This window comes from Euprymna scolopes, chromosome 19, assembly GCF_053919585.1.
Source record: "Euprymna scolopes isolate OS-2025 chromosome 19, ASM5391958v1, whole genome shotgun sequence".
Taxonomy (NCBI): Eukaryota; Metazoa; Mollusca; class Cephalopoda; order Sepiida; family Sepiolidae; genus Euprymna; species Euprymna scolopes.
The window spans coordinates 57,290,330-57,306,703 of NC_136500.1; the positions used below are offsets into that span (position 1 = coordinate 57,290,330).

Genomic DNA, 16,374 nt, shown 5'->3' on the forward strand with positions numbered 1-16,374 from the left:
TACAGTTGTCAAATGCACATGACGATGTCGTTCCCAAAGTTGCACAAATCTATGAAAGATAAGAGAGAACTAAACATGAAAACAAAATTATTAAATACTTAGTTTTCTTATATCAACAAATATCTGACGAAAACATGATTAATGATTATTACTAAATATTTGATAACTGATTATTGATAACTGATTATTGATTACTGATTATTGATTACTGAATGTAAACTTGTGTTATATATTGGGACCATATGCTATTAAACAGATATCATGTTGACTAATATGAATTTTGGCGAAAGTTATATGCAGTACATGTCAGGATAACCTGACGGCAAACAAAAATAGTGCAGTTGGCATGATTGAAGCACGGAGTCAAGAATTACCTCCCTTGTTATATCGCGCGAGAAATGCAAGTGTTAAAGGATTATTATATAGACATTATGTCACCTGTTAAAAGCACAGAGCAGAGTTTCTAGATCAGTCGGACTCGAGAAGCGAGAAAAGAGACATGTGTCTGGAAAATGCAGAAAGAATCCAAGAATCCAAGTGAATATTGCCAAAAGACTCTATCTGCGTATCGACCATTTTAAGGCTAAGTACGAAAATTGAGTTAGAAATTAGTTACATGATCTCTTCCGCAAAGAAAAAAGTCTTTGAATAAAACCTTTAAAACCCCAACAAATCTATATTGTGTTTCCATGCGTGAGTATATTCTTCTTGAATTAAGCAGAAGATCATAAAAAGGAGAGAATCAACGGCCATGCATAAAAACGACGATCGGAGAACAGAGACCGTATGTAAAAAAAAACTTTGTTTTGTTGAGCGTTTGTTAATCGTTCATGGGGAAAACCGCACATGTTCACCCTATGCGTCTGTGAGTAATATTTGATTACATGATGGACCCCTGAGCTTTTTTCCTATCAACTAATGCTCTTATGAGCCTATCAGAGAGAAATGATTTAATAATTGAGAAGACATTTCCAGCTATACCATAGCTGGAGATCTTGTGAAGTAAACCTTTATGCCATACCCTATCAAAGGCTTTTGATATGTCAAGAGCAATCGCCCTAGAAAGATTGCCTCTCTCGAGAGATTCGCTAATCCTATGAGATATAACTTTAAGCACATCTTCTGTAGATCTAGCAGAACAGAAACCATATTGTGTGTCACTAAGAAGGTTATTTTTGCTGAGATGTGTGATTACTTCTCTATTTAACACAGATTCCAGCAACTTACTCATGACGCACAGGAGATTTATTGGTCTATACTGAGAGGGGGATGAGCGATCACCTGCATTCTTAAATACAGGGCATACTGATGAGATTTTCCAGGGTGATGGGAAGCAATTCCCCTTAAGACAACGTTTAAACAGTTTTGTAAGGATGGGCGCTAGTTCTGGTTGAAGTTTTTTTAGTATTATAATTGGAATACCGTCAGGGCCGGTTGCTTTACTGGAATCAAGGTTTTGATTAGCTTGGCAAAATCTCGTACAGATATACGTATATCACATAGCGTGTTTTCTGATAGAAGGAGGAAATATTGAGGGTTGGCGGTCTTGGTTGCAAATGGTAGAATTAGCTGCAAAGTTCTTGGCAAGGAGTTAGACTTTGTCTGATGCTGACGAGATTACCTCAGGTCCATTGATGATAGTTGGGATAGAGCACCCGCTTCTGTTCAGGATTCTGCTTGCGATTTGCCAAAACTGGTGGGAACCAAGCCGCTGCTCAGCTACTTTGGACTTGACGGACTGAGCGTTCTTTATTTCTTTCTTACAATGGTTGCTGGCAGTCCCGAAAGCGGCTTTAGTTTCCATACATCTATTACGTTGGAAGCAGTGGAAAAAGTGATTTCTGTGTGCAATGGCAGCAGCACATTCTGAAGAGAACTATGGCTGGCTGTTAGGTTTTTGCTGGAACTTTTTCGAGAGTATGAAACGGTCTATACCTACAATTAACCATTCAGTCAGGTCTGATACTATAGAGGACACATCCTTTTTAAACATGGAACGCAGAGGTAGATCCGATATAAATGTGCGGAAGCTATCCCAGTCAGCCATAGTGTATCGATATACTGTACGATGGAGAGGTACGTCTGAGGACTTATTACATTTCATTTTTATCTTAACTGATACAACTGAGTGGTCGGAAGATCCAAGAGGAGACAACGGAAACTGAACATAGTTCATGGAAAGTTGTGAGAAAAAGGTCTAGGAGACTCGCATACTGGCCGTCATTGTCGGGCACACGGGTGGATTCGTGAACAATCTGAGTGAGGTTATAAGCAATGGAGAAATTATGACAGAACCCCCTCCCCTCATCATCGGTCTTGTTTGAGTGTTATATTTACATTCACATAACATAGCCAATCCTTATATAACAATTATGTGTTTCAATTTCTTTCGTTACGAGAGCAACAGATACGCATGGAGTTGTCGTTTCTGAATGAAAACATCAAACGGAAGATAATAATACTTACAAAAAATGGCGTCAATCCTTTAGCCCTGTCTTCATCGATCGCTTTTTTTAGTGTATCTCCGCGTAGCGATTGTTTTTCGTCGGTTTCTAAAATTCGATATTTTACCAGCGCAATCATATACGCTCGTTCCACTGAAGAATGGGACTAGAAAATAAATAAAAGAAAATACACATTTTATTGACTGTTACGTTCATTTTGTGTAATCTTCGTGATATATACATATATATATACACATATATATATATATATATATATATATATATATATACGTGTGTGTGGGGTGGTGGTGGGGGTATATATATATATATATATATATATATATATATATATATAGGGTGCCCACAAAGTCTGGCTACATAATCTACAGGATGCTTCCACAAAGTCTGGCTACATAATGTAGCCAGTCTTTGTGGACACCCTGTATATATATATATATATATATATATATATATATATATGTGTGTGTGTGTGTGTGTGTGTGTGTGTGTGTGTGTGTGTGTGTGTGTATCTTGCTTTAACTTCACCTACTCAGACATTATTTTGTATGATTATGAATATTCAAGCGAACATTTGCGAAGTATAATTTTCCCGCGATTTTTTATCAAGGGTATGCATTTATCGGGAAATAATCAGTTTTGATCAGTAAGGCGGTACTACCACCACTGGCGCCTTCAGCAGTTTTGTCCATCAGACATTATATTATTAGCTTTCGTTGCATTTTCTGACCCTTTTTACTTGATAAAGTCTTTGTTGTCGATAACGTTTATGACAATCGTTTCATTCACATATCGTTGCTTTCTGAGAACGTTCAGGCGTTCACGTTTCATTTTGTTTTGTTGTTTTACTTCATATTTCTTTGTATTTTTCTTTTTAATGCATCTGTAAAAACGTATTCATGTTTCAATTAAATTGTCTCATCGAAACAGAGTATTCATTTTTCTTACCTGTCTTGAAGTGTATGCAATCAATTTTGTGAGTGCTACGCCATCTTCCATGCCAGGATTTTTCTCTTTGATTCGATTTAAAAATTTGGTTCTCGCAGACAAAACCGCAACGAGAGTCGCTTCACTGGCGGTGCCCTACATGAATAAAAAACAAAACTTGAAATAAAGTTTCATATTAAACATTCTTCGATGTTTAACATAATAAATATGTGATAAATAAATCATAATAAATATTAATAAAAAAAAATCTAATCGCAAAAGTAAGTAAATAATTCTACACGCATATGCTAATTATCAAATAAAAGAAACACAGGTTGAAATCAAAGTATAAGAAAGATCAGGAAAATAAAAGGAAAAAGTTGGCAACATATTTGGGGGGAGGATTGTCTAAAACCTTGCAACTCCGCGGATTAAAGAAATTTCAAGATATCTTATTTGAGTAATCTGTCGAACAATAAATTAATGCAAAATATGTTTTTACAGTCTTTAATTTTTATTCTCCTCTCTCCCTCTTTCTCTCTCTCTGTCTCTCTCTCTCTATCTATCTATCTATCTTTATATATATATATATATATATATATATATATATATATATATATATATATATATATATATATATATATATATACCGTCGGATATCTTTTACAAAAGTATGGAAATAATAATTTGTATTTAATTTTTTAACGCGATTTTGAGATTTTTTTTTAATTTTGCAACAGCCGGAGTTTATACAGCATATTCAGATTGATGATAGTCCTGCGAACCCAACAAACATTGCAATATACAGTTTTGACATACTTTATATTAGCTCTTGTAGATTTTACAATTGAGCTTTTTATTGTTTACTTTCATTTGACGTCATATATGTTTTTTTTAAAATCATGATATGCATTATATATATGCATATGTATACATAATTTATATATAAATATAATATATATGTAAATATGTATATATGTATAATTTATATACATAATTCATAAATATAATTTATATATATATACAGGATATATATATATATATATATATATATATATATATATATATATATATATATATATATCCTGTATATAATATTTGGATTGCAGAAATTCCCCTCTGAACTAAATCACCGAAGGTTTGCAGCAACAGATGCCACACACAAATTTATTGCGTCTATACTATTATCTACTACATTATGTAACTTTACAGCTTCATTTATAAACAGATGTAGGCCTTATAATAAAATCCTACAATTCATCCTAGGAGAGATATCATTACTATCGCCAATACCATTAGTTGAAGTAGTTCCTATCTTTCTTTCTAATTCAAAATTGCTCTCACATCTCACACGCCGCGTAAAATTACACACAGTAGACTTTTATTGCCCCGTCACCCTTATTAACTGATTCTAAAACTCATAGAAGTAACGTTCACTTCCGATTCAAAAAATAATGATTTCTCCTTTCGTTTATTTCACCCTTTCTCGTTGGATGCGAGCTGTAATTCTTTTATTCCAGGTTTTAAATCTTCAACAAAAACGAACGCGCACGGATAATACACACCATGGTGTCATCAAGACAAACTTTACGACAACTTTTCCACATTTCGTCTTTTACGACTTTGTTGTTTCACGTGAGGGGAAATTTTACATTAGATCTGAATCTAAAATTTCCTTGAGTATGACGAGTTTTATAAGTTTTCCAGTATACTCATTAAGGCAAGGTCATTTATATTTGGTGCAGGTAGTTTTCAAGTTATAAATATCTGCATTCTACACTGTAATTCACTTGCGTAAGTTAAGGTCGTCTATTCTGACACTCGTTCTTATCATTCGGGGGTTAGGTCTATTTTGAAAACTGTTCTTAACATGGGCAGGTGGGGGAGCCACCAATAACAACCGTACTTTACTTTTTTACGCGGGGGTATGCTTCCACCGGGCAACGCCAGTTAACGGGTCGTTCTAGTATATATATATATATATATATATATATATATATATATATATATATATATATATATACCTATTTACAATGCATCCCCACGGGACAGAGTTAGACACCAGGATCGTTTTTTAACATGGAGAAAAGGTACAAAAATAAAAATTGTCTCAGTCGTGAAGGATTTCTCCTCCACTGAAAGAGAACGAAAAATGGAAGTGTCGCATCTTAAGAATAGATACTACACTTTGATCTTGACCAAAAGGCCAAGTGATATATATATATATATATATATATATATATATATATATATATATATATATATATAATCACTAATTATAAACAAAAAATATTTTGTGTGTGAGTGTTTGTACGTAAGTTCGTTTCTCATGGATTTCAAAACGACTGGGCTAATTCCTTTAGAAATTTCATACAAATGTACTTTATGTGTCTGGGAGTGCTATTAGATAAGTTTTCTATTGGAATGTCTCCGATAATTACCGAATATTGAAAAAAAATAAAAAAGAACAATCTAGCGTACACCCTTATGCAACTTAAAAACACAACTGCATTTGAGACGTTTTATCACCGCACAAGCAGAAGGACATAGCGTATAAGATTAACAGTAGGTGCTTTGATAATAGGCAATTTTACCGATTTCCATCGTAATAAAAGTATTCGAGATGTGGTACATTCGTTGATCCTCATTCAATCTCAAGAAACGCTGGGTTTCTCTACTAGTACACACACACACACATACATACATACATACATACATACATACATATATTTCACATACATACATATATATATATATATATATATATATATTTCATATCATTCTCTTTTTCAAAAGGACATTTGTAAATTTGCCATTAACAAACCAAGAAAAACAACGAATATGGTATCACCCGCTGCTCTATTTATTAGACACTGAACTATGTCAGATATTGAAAGGAAATTGTTTGTTTGTTTTGTTTGTTTTCTTTTGTGATGTGTATTTAAAACTATATCCATATTTTCTTTTTGAAAAGGAGCTACTGTTGATATACGAGGAAGGTGAAAGATGATCTGTGATTTTCCATGGAAATAACACGTTTCAGCTTTCGTAAATATATTAAAATGGTCACCTGAATCACTCCTCCACCAAATCCCGGAGAGGTTGACAGAAACCTTTCGGGAAGATCCAACACTTTGGCCAGCCAATCCATGACGATAACTTCCAATTCGGTACAGGAAGGACAAGAAGCCTGCGACAAAAATAAACAGGATACATATGTTAAATGAAATTCGATCAAATTTTAGATGATTTTGGTCAAATCGACTTTTGGGCGCTGATAAATAAGCTTAGATTAGAAGAATATATATTGATACAACTAAGTATGAATAGAATATGTAATAATATAGAAAAATTGAAGAATATTTTAACATGTGTTTGCTTATTCTGATATGATCTAACCACCTGTGGTGGTCGAATTGTACATTTATAACGGTTATAATAAAGTAAAATTAAAGTTAGTATTATGTGAACAATCTCGGGCAAAAGTCGATTGCTTTGTTGACTCGATGATGCAACCAAACCGAAGAAAGTTAGCTTCAGTGGCGGATGTGGGGATTGATAATAATATTTAATAAAAATATTGTTTTGAGAAGAAAACAATTGATAGATGGAGAATAGCATGAAAAGTGTTTTGACTAAAATCAGGAGCAGTAACTGATCCAGAGGTCAACATCCAAGGATGCTTGGCCTGCAAACAAATTCAATGGAAATTTACTTTGATACGCGAATATGCACGGAGCCAATCAGAAGAGAGGAGAATATGCCATGGCGATCTTGATTGGTCGGTTGGGATCGGGGGGAGCTTCACTCCTCACCCATCTATCTGATATATAAGCTTATACAAGGACGGTTTTTAGAGAGTTGCAGTTAGAGTGCAGTTGAGGCCAGTCCACAAAACGTCTCTGACTGCATGTAAATTACGCCAATTTCGAGATTCTGCTGTTAATATCTGTCGCTTGCAAGCTGTTAACATCTTCACATATCGTATTTTGCATAAATAAGGCGGAGAATAGTTTTGTGTGCGGCAAAAAAATCCACTACTGATAAAAGTACTGCAACAAAGGCTCCCCCTCCCCCAGCCCTACATCAACCTTTGTCGACTGTTGTCAATAACATAGAATGAAAGAAGAAAAAAGTCAGATTCACGTAATTTAAGCGAGGTATGAAAATGAAATTTAGAATTATGGCGAACCGTCCTCAAGGTGAAAGCGCTCTCGGTCGCAAATGATACGACACCTGTTGAACTGTGGACTCTGAAGTGATTTCATTCCAACTGCCTATACAATTATCTTGTATAGTGGTATTATGTTAGTACTAGGCGGTATCGGTCGCAGATTATGGGTCATATGTTTACTGTGGACTCTGAAATGATTGAATTTCGACTACCTATACCTTTATCTTTGTACAGTGCTATTTTATTAGAACTTTGTAGCTATAAAGTTTCTGTTAATATAATTTTTATAAAAAAAAGAAACCAACGACTGGAATTTTCACTTATTGCTTCTGCGAAATAGTCTGCATTGCTACGAAACCGGACAACTTCAGTTATTTTTCAGGAACCATATATCAGAAGAGGAGTTCCTATCTCGAAGCCGGAGAGAAAGCTGTGACCCGCGGATCAACAACAACAAACACAATGCGGCTTAGGCCGAACCTGTCTCCCTGGATCGGCGGATTTTTTTTTTTTTTTTTTTTTAAACAGCATAAGAACCCTCCTCAACACTGTCTCTATGTAGACCATTAGGGCAATTTAACATGTTCTGAGAGTTGTTCTGGATGATCAGAATAATTGCTGAACTTTTTAAGCGGAGGGCGTTCCCTGATTGGAAAGGCCTAACACCAACTCATACGTACCTCCCCAAGTGGGGTTCGTGGGGTTACACTGACTATAATTATTCCCTTGAATTTTATTCTTACTACGCTTCAATTGATGCAATCTTTGAAATTCTTCAGCTACATATTTTCGACATTATCTCGGACATTATTTTGGTAAATTTTTTCGAGTGATGTAATCTTTAACTTTCTGCCGGTACATTGTTTTGAGTGAAGTAATTTTTAACATTTTCTTAGTACTTTTTTCAAGTGATGTGATCTTTAATATTCTGTCAGTACATTTTTTTAAGTGTTGTTATCTTTAACATTTTCCGGTACATTCTTTCGAGTGATGTAATCATTAATGATCTTCCGGTATATTTTTCAAGTGATGTAATCTTAACATTCCGCTGGTACATTTTTTAGTGATGTAGTCTTTAATATTCTTCCAGTACATTTTTTGAGCGATGTAATCTTAACATTGTGCCGGTACATTTTTACACCGGAAGTTGTTAGTTTTATGTTTTATTCGGGTTATTACTACTATTGTTCTGATCTTAGCGTGATTCTCATCACATTTCCGCTTATACTATTACCAGTATTTTTCAGGTGAGTCTTGTCAAACGTATGTGTATGTTTAACTTGAGAATATGCATTAAATTTACTTACTGAACCCCTTGTTTATACTTTAGGATATAGTATATATTGTTTCATCAACTATAACTCCAGTATAATTCATGAATAAAAGAAAGAAAACATTCAATCTCCAGAAGGCTGTCAATCATTCAAACACTACCGTGTTTGAATATATGGTTAAGTGGCAGTTTTTGTCATTTAGAACTGCTTTAAAACTTCACCGCTCACTCATTTTTCGACCAAATTTCAAACAATTACTATAGTTTATTGATCACCTTTTCGGCTATATTGTGAAAAAAATTTAATTTTCGTTTAGTAAAACAAAAGTTATTATAATATTCTGGTGTTCAAAATCGTAAAAAAATATAAGGTTGTGAGCGACATTTTTTATGACTGGTTTCCATAGCAACCACGTTACTTCAGCGACTACTGTTGCTACTAATTCACTAATGAAAGCATGAAAGGGAGATAATTGGGGATTTTATAGAAAGCAGATGAGTGCCGTACATTGTTATTACATGTGTTTATGGGGGCAAAAAAAATAAGACTGAAATTAAACAAAGGACAAGTGAATTTATCGGAAGCCTGGAAAAATCATGGATTACAATAGAAAAATACGAGCATGAAAAGTAGTATGCTTAAGCTTGAACATGGAAAAGTAAAGGTCTAGTTGTTAAAACTGGAAAAGAAAAGGAAAGCTATTCTAGTAAAAAAATATAATAAATTTATAAATAAAAATATTGCAGCATTAAGAATTTTTTAATTCCATTTATAACATCATATAATAAATTCTCAATGCTGCAATATTTTAATTTATAAATTTATTGCATTTTTTACTAGAATATCTTGTCCTTTTCTTTTCCAGTTTTAATAACTAGTCTTTTTCTTTTCCATGTTTAAGCTTAACCATACTACTTTTTATGTTCGCATTTTTCTATTGTAATTACAATTGATTATTACGCTACGGGTTTGTTTAGAATCAGGAATCTTTATGTCTAACTCGTGAATCTATATGTAATTTCGAACTGAAATTTTTATTTAATCCATAAGTGGATTGTTCTCGTTTCATAAGCTATGACCGGATAGAATGTACTAGTTCGAATAATGTAAATATCTATTTTTATCTGAAATATGCTGAAACAAATAATAGTTGTAATGAGATTCTAGTGTTCGATGGAGGAAAATAATAAAATGATTCTTTTTCAAAATGTTATGAACTTTGTTTATTGAATAAAGTTTTTCTTTTTATTGTATTTATCGTAACCGAGAAATGTAATTATACTAATTGTGAATAAGTTATTGGAAAAGTGAGGCTGTATAATATATAATTGTCGAGGTTTTGGAGTTGGATGTCACGAATGCAAAACCATTCTAAGATGTACATATCTAGTAATTTAAAGTCAAACTGATTTTCAATTCACCTCGTTGAGAAGGCAAATATTTCTCTTTATTTTTTGTTTTATTTACGTGTATATGATTAGAATGTGGGATTTGGTATCAGTATTCCATCTTTTGGCCCATATTACTGTTATATAAGTAGAAGATCGCATCCGGTGTCATGTATTCACTGCAAAAGTAGAACGATCCAACTATTTTACTATTGATCTTAGCAACGGACTGTAATATATCTTCCATTTTAGATCTGAGGTGAAAATCAGAGCTAGGAGCTTATCAAAATAAGGGGCTTCTATGATGAGAGAGTAAGTCATCTCGACTAAGACAAAATAAAGATTCGCAAGTTGATGGTGAAAAGAGGGAAGTTTAGTTTTGGACATGTTAAATGTAGCAAGCCACTATACCTTGCAGTGCTGCCATAGACAGTTGTGCCATAGATTTGTGAATATGATTTTGAAGATCATTAATGAATATCATGAAGATTGCCGACCCCAGAATAATTTTATTATTTTATGAACCTGTACAAAAAACAATTAATTGTTGCGGAGATATTCAAAAGTTAGTAAATTTATGAAACACCCTTTTATGTCAGAACCTGTCCAAGGCCTCTCATATATTAAGCAAAAGTCCGATAAAAGAGTCGATAAGCCTATGCAATAGAACAATTAGCACATCAATAGTTGACCATGAAGGACAAATCAGTATTATTTGTCGTTAAGTAGATTGTTTCACTGGAGCGGATAAAAATTGCAAGATTTATTTCAGATTCAAGCAACTCATGATACACACGAGACTGATCTGTCTGTATTGAAATGCGGCCGACTGATCACTAGTATTTTTAATATTAAGCAGATCGTCAATTTTTCCAAATAGATGGAAAGCGTTTCTCTATTAAGCATAAATTGTGTTATTCTATTAGGACAGGAAATCAAAAACACTAGCTCAGTACCACTCAAATGACGGTTTATAAGGTGGCATGAGCATATAAATCCATGTTTTCCGCATTCTTATTGAGCCATTTTCAGCAAAACAACAGCGTCGTTTGGATGGATGTTACACACGTCTTTTTAGGAGAGTAATTAATCTCTCATGGCGAAAGCACCAAACTCTAGAAATGATATATGGAGACTTACTGAGAGTATTAACCTCAGTTTGTAAAAGGCGGGTTAGTTTGCTGGGCATTGTACACATGCCAAATATGAACTTGTGTCATAATTTGTTCTGTGGAGGAGGCACCCATCACCTTACAATCGATCACGAAAGTTAACTTTTCCAAATAGGACACAACGAAACATATTTATCTCCAAGAAAGGTCTATCTTTTGGATGCTATCACAAATCGGGAATACTGGAAGGGTGTAGTGAGTTCAATTCCGGCGGAGGCCGCGAGATAATGATGATGATTACTCTCAGGTTTTGCTTAATTGGTTCAATAGTTAATATTTCAACTTTTAGTACACTCACCATTCCAAAGGTGGCTCGTGCCATAGTTGATGTAATTCTATTCAATAATGTTTGAGTATGTGCGTCTTTACATATTCTTGTTGTTGAAAACACGGGTATTTTACTTCTGATCTTCTCACGACGGTTTGTAAGATGAACAGAATTGAGATGGAGACGAAAATATCATTTATTATATATTAACTGTGTGATCACTTGCTCTTTACAAACTGCACGTTAGAGTATGCGATTTAAATGAGTATTTTGCACGGTTGTAACCACAAAATATGTGGATATTATTTGAAAGTAACATGTAATAATACTGAACATGTATTATAAATGTAGAACTACACTATTTTTTTACTTTGATTGTACTGTTGCGCTAGTGTTTAATTCTCCATTAGGTTTATCATACTAGTTCAGACTAATGCATTGATTTTCGATGATCAATTAAAGGAAAGTGCAGTATCTGTTCTACTGTGATGACATCATCCTCTCAGCAATTACCTCCTCTTTTGGGGGGAAGAGTTGTACAATATTTGTTCTTTTGGGATAATACCATATTCCAATGTATAACCTCACTTTTCGAGTTGGACAGTAGTGCAGTATATATTTATTCATTATGATGCCATCTTCTAAAGAACCAGATTCTCCCTTTGTAAAACACTAGTATATTATGTAATCTGTGGTCATGATACTATTTTCCTTTAGTTTTTTTGGGGGGCGTGGAAGGTATGACACCATCCTCGCATACATTAACTCTTCTTTTGAAGGCAAGTGTAGTGTCAGCGGTGTTATGGGAACATCTTTCCACGCATTATTTCTTCCTTTGGAAGTATTGAAGTATATGCGTAGTGTTTGGATTATTCGGACTACTGTTCATCATGAGTGTGATTTTTACAACATTTTGATCGATGTAACCTCCGAGCTTCTTCAGATGTATCTTGTCAAGTGTAGCTTATAACTAAATTTCACCAAGTACTTGATAAAATTCAGTAACACCTTTCTTGAGGTTAAAGGTTCCACACTCGAAATACAATTGCGAATTAATTAGTGCATTTATTTAGTCATAGCTAATGGAACAAGGACATGCTACCCTCTTTTTGGTCGAAATTCCAGAATTTGACAGAAAAATTCTATAATTCGAAACGATTCACAGGAAGAATGTCAGAGATTACATCTCCAAAATTCAGAAATAGTAATGCATTCGGTAGTCATGACACATTCCTCCAGGTATTACCTCCTCCTTTGCTCTATTATATATTGTATATAGGTTATATGTTTGTTTGTATCATCTTCCCATAAGCTATCAAAAATCTACAAGAGAAAACAATATATTTCTAGACAGATGTGACAAACGTTTGTGTAGCACAGTGGGTGATAATTAAGTAATTAAAAATCATATTAAATACGTATAATGCTATTACATTAGTGGCGGAGGGCACTTTATACTGATTTATTTGAGATACTTATAATAGTTTAATATATTTTAATTCATCCCTCCTATTTTGAGAAGTAACCTTTACCAATGTGGATATATTAAAGCTGATATCACGTCTTACCCATGTGAAACCAATGCAGGCGATTGTATCTGAGAGAATATCAGCAAGGAGAGCAGGGTAAGAATTTGCTGTTGGAAAATAGGCGTAGAAATGTGGATGATGCCAGTGGGTCACCTGAAATATAGAAACAAAAAAGAAATAATAATAAAATGTGTAACTTAAATCAATTAAAAATAAATCAATCAATAAAGATTAAAAGCAAAGATTATGAGCAAACAAAAACTCAATGGTTTATTTCACAGTTTCTACAATTTAATTCGATTCAAAGATAAACAATTTAAAAATTTATTTCGTTTTAGTGAATTACTTGGGTACATAAATTTACACTTTTATAGCTAATATGAAGAAAACAGTTCTAATATTCTATGGAAAAATATGCCAATCAACATTTTCATGATAGAAAAAGCAAATAACGGGAATGTCTATTATTTGAATCATTCGGACTATTTATCATATCGTTAATATTATTGTCGAAACGTTTTGACCGATGTAATCTTTTAAGGTTTACTTTGTCGTACTCGGAGATCATACTGACTAACTCGGATTTTTTTTTTTTATTTAACCGACAATTATTCTCGAGTTCGACAGAAAGATTTGTAAGTTCACAAGATACACTAGAAAAATGTTAGAGATTACATTGGTCGAAACGTTGAAAGGAGAACAGTAGTCCGAAAGAATCCAAATAATGATAATATCCATGCATTTTTCATATTCTGTTATACTTAATTCTTTATATTGTGTTATCATAAATTCTTTATGTTATGCTCAATTCTTTATGTTGTGTTATTCTAAATTCTTTATACTGTGCTATGATAAATTCTTGATGTTGTGTTATGCTAAATTCTTTATGTTATGTTATTATAATTTTTTACATTTATGTCGTGCTAAATTCTTTATGTTGTGTTATTCTAAATTCTTTATACTGTGCTATGATAAATTCTTGATGTTGTGTTATGATAAATTATTTATGTTGTGTTATGATAAATTCTTTAGGTTGTGTTATGATAAATTCTTTGTTATGTTATAAATTCTTTATGTTTTGTTATGATAAATTCTTTATGTTGTGTTATGCTAAATTCTTTATGTTATGTTATGATAAATTCTTTATATTGTTTTTATGCTAAATTCTTTATGTTATGTTATAAATTCTTTATGTTGTGTTATGATAAATTTTTTATGTTTTGTTATGCTGAATTCATTATGTTATGTTATGATAAATTCTTTATGCTTTGTTATGATAAATTCTTTAGGTTGTGTTATGATAAATTTTTTATGTTATGTTATGATAAATTCTTTATGTTATGTTATGATAAATTCTTTATGTTATGTTATGATAAATTCTTTATGTTGTGTTATGCTAATGTTTTTATGTTATGTTATGATAAATTCTTTATGGTGAATTATGCTAAATTTTTTATGTTGTGCTATGATAAATTTTTTATGTTATGTTATGATAAATTCTTTATGTTGTGTTATGATAAATTCTTTATGTTGCGTTATGCTAAATATTTTATGTTATGTTATGATAAATTCTTTATGTTGTGTTATGATAAATTCTTTATGTTGTGTTATGATAAATTTTTTACGTTGTGTTATGTTAAATTCTTTATGTTATGTTATGATGAATTTTTTATGTTATGTTATGCTACATTCTTTACGTTGTGTCATGAATAATTCTTTATTTTGTTTTATGATTAATTCTTTATGTTATGTCATGATAAATGTTTTATGTTATGTTATGATAATTTTTTATGTTATGTTATGACACATTCTTTATGTTATGTTATGATGAATTTTTTAATGTTATATTATGATAAATTATTTATGTTATGCTATGATAAATTCTTTATGCTATGTTATGATGAATTTTTAATGTTATTTTATGATAAATTCTTTACGTTGAGTCATGATAAATTCTTTATGTTATGTTATAATAAATCTTTTGGTTTCCTAGATTCTTTATGTTGTGTTATGACAATGTCTTAATGTTGTGTTATCATAAATTCTTTATGTCATGATAAATTCTTTTATGCTATGTTATAATAAATTCTTTATGCTATGTTATGATAAATTCTTTATGTTGTGTTATGATAAAACCTTTATTTTGCGTTATTAAAATTCTTTATGTTGTCTTATGATAAATGCTTAATGTAGGTTTATGATAAATTCTGTATGACATGTTATGATAAATTCTTTATGTTGTGTTATGATAAATTCTGTATGATACGTTATGATAAATGCTTTATGTTATAATAAATTTTTTATGTTATATTATGATGAATTCTTTTTGTTATATTATGATAAATTCTTTATGTTGTGTTATGTTAAATTCTTTATGCTATGTAATGATGAATTTTTTATGTTATGTTATGATAAATTCTTTACGTTGTGTCATGAAAAATACTTTATGTTGAGTTATGATAAAAAAATTTATATTTAGTTATGATAAATTCTTTATGTTATGTTATGATAAACTTTTTATGTTATGTCATGATAATTGTTATATGTTATGTTATGATAAATTCTTTATGTTATGTTATGATTAATTTGTTTATGTTATGTTATGATAAATTATTTATGTTATACTATGATTAATTTTTAATGTTATGTTATGATAAATTCTTTACGTTGTGTCATGATAAATTCTTTATGTTATGTTATGATAAATGTTTTATGTTTTGTTATTATAAATTCTTTATGTTATGCTAAATTTTTTATGTTTTGGTTTCCTAGATTCTTTATGTTGTGTTATGACAATGTCTTAATGTTGTGTTATCATAAATTCTTTATGGTATGTCATGATAAATTCTTTTATGCTATGTTATAATAAATTTTTTATGCTATGTTATGATAAATTCTTTATGTTGTGTTATGATAAAACCTTTATGTTGCGTTAGTAAAATTCTTTATGTTGTCTTATGATAAATGCTTTATGTAGGTTTATGATAAATTCTGTATGACATCTTATGATAAATTCTTTATGCTGTGTTATGATAAATTCTGTATGATACGTTATGATAAATGCTTTATGTAGTGTTATGATAAATTCTGTATGATATGTTATGATAAAATCTTTATGTTGTGTTATCATAAATTCTGTATGATATGTTATGATAAATTTTTATGTTTTGTTATGATAAA

The 16,374-nt window shown here is 31.7% G+C and overlaps 1 protein-coding gene across 1 annotated transcript in view; it reads right to left on the reverse strand.

Moving 5' to 3' along the window:
* Positions 1-16,374, reverse strand: part of LOC145303599 (aromatic-L-amino-acid decarboxylase-like) — a 159,078-nt gene that overhangs the window by 35,457 nt on the left and 107,247 nt on the right. The window contains exons 3-7 of the mRNA XM_080145152.1: positions 13,234-13,347; positions 6,460-6,579; positions 3,411-3,545; positions 2,467-2,610; positions 1-49 (exon numbers count right to left, since the gene is read on the reverse strand). The exon at positions 1-49 is cut by the window's left edge and continues 18 nt beyond it. Coding sequence (XP_080001278.1) covers positions 1-49; positions 2,467-2,610; positions 3,411-3,545; positions 6,460-6,579; positions 13,234-13,347 — 562 coding nt within the window. The remainder of the gene's footprint in view (positions 50-2,466; positions 2,611-3,410; positions 3,546-6,459; positions 6,580-13,233; positions 13,348-16,374) is intronic.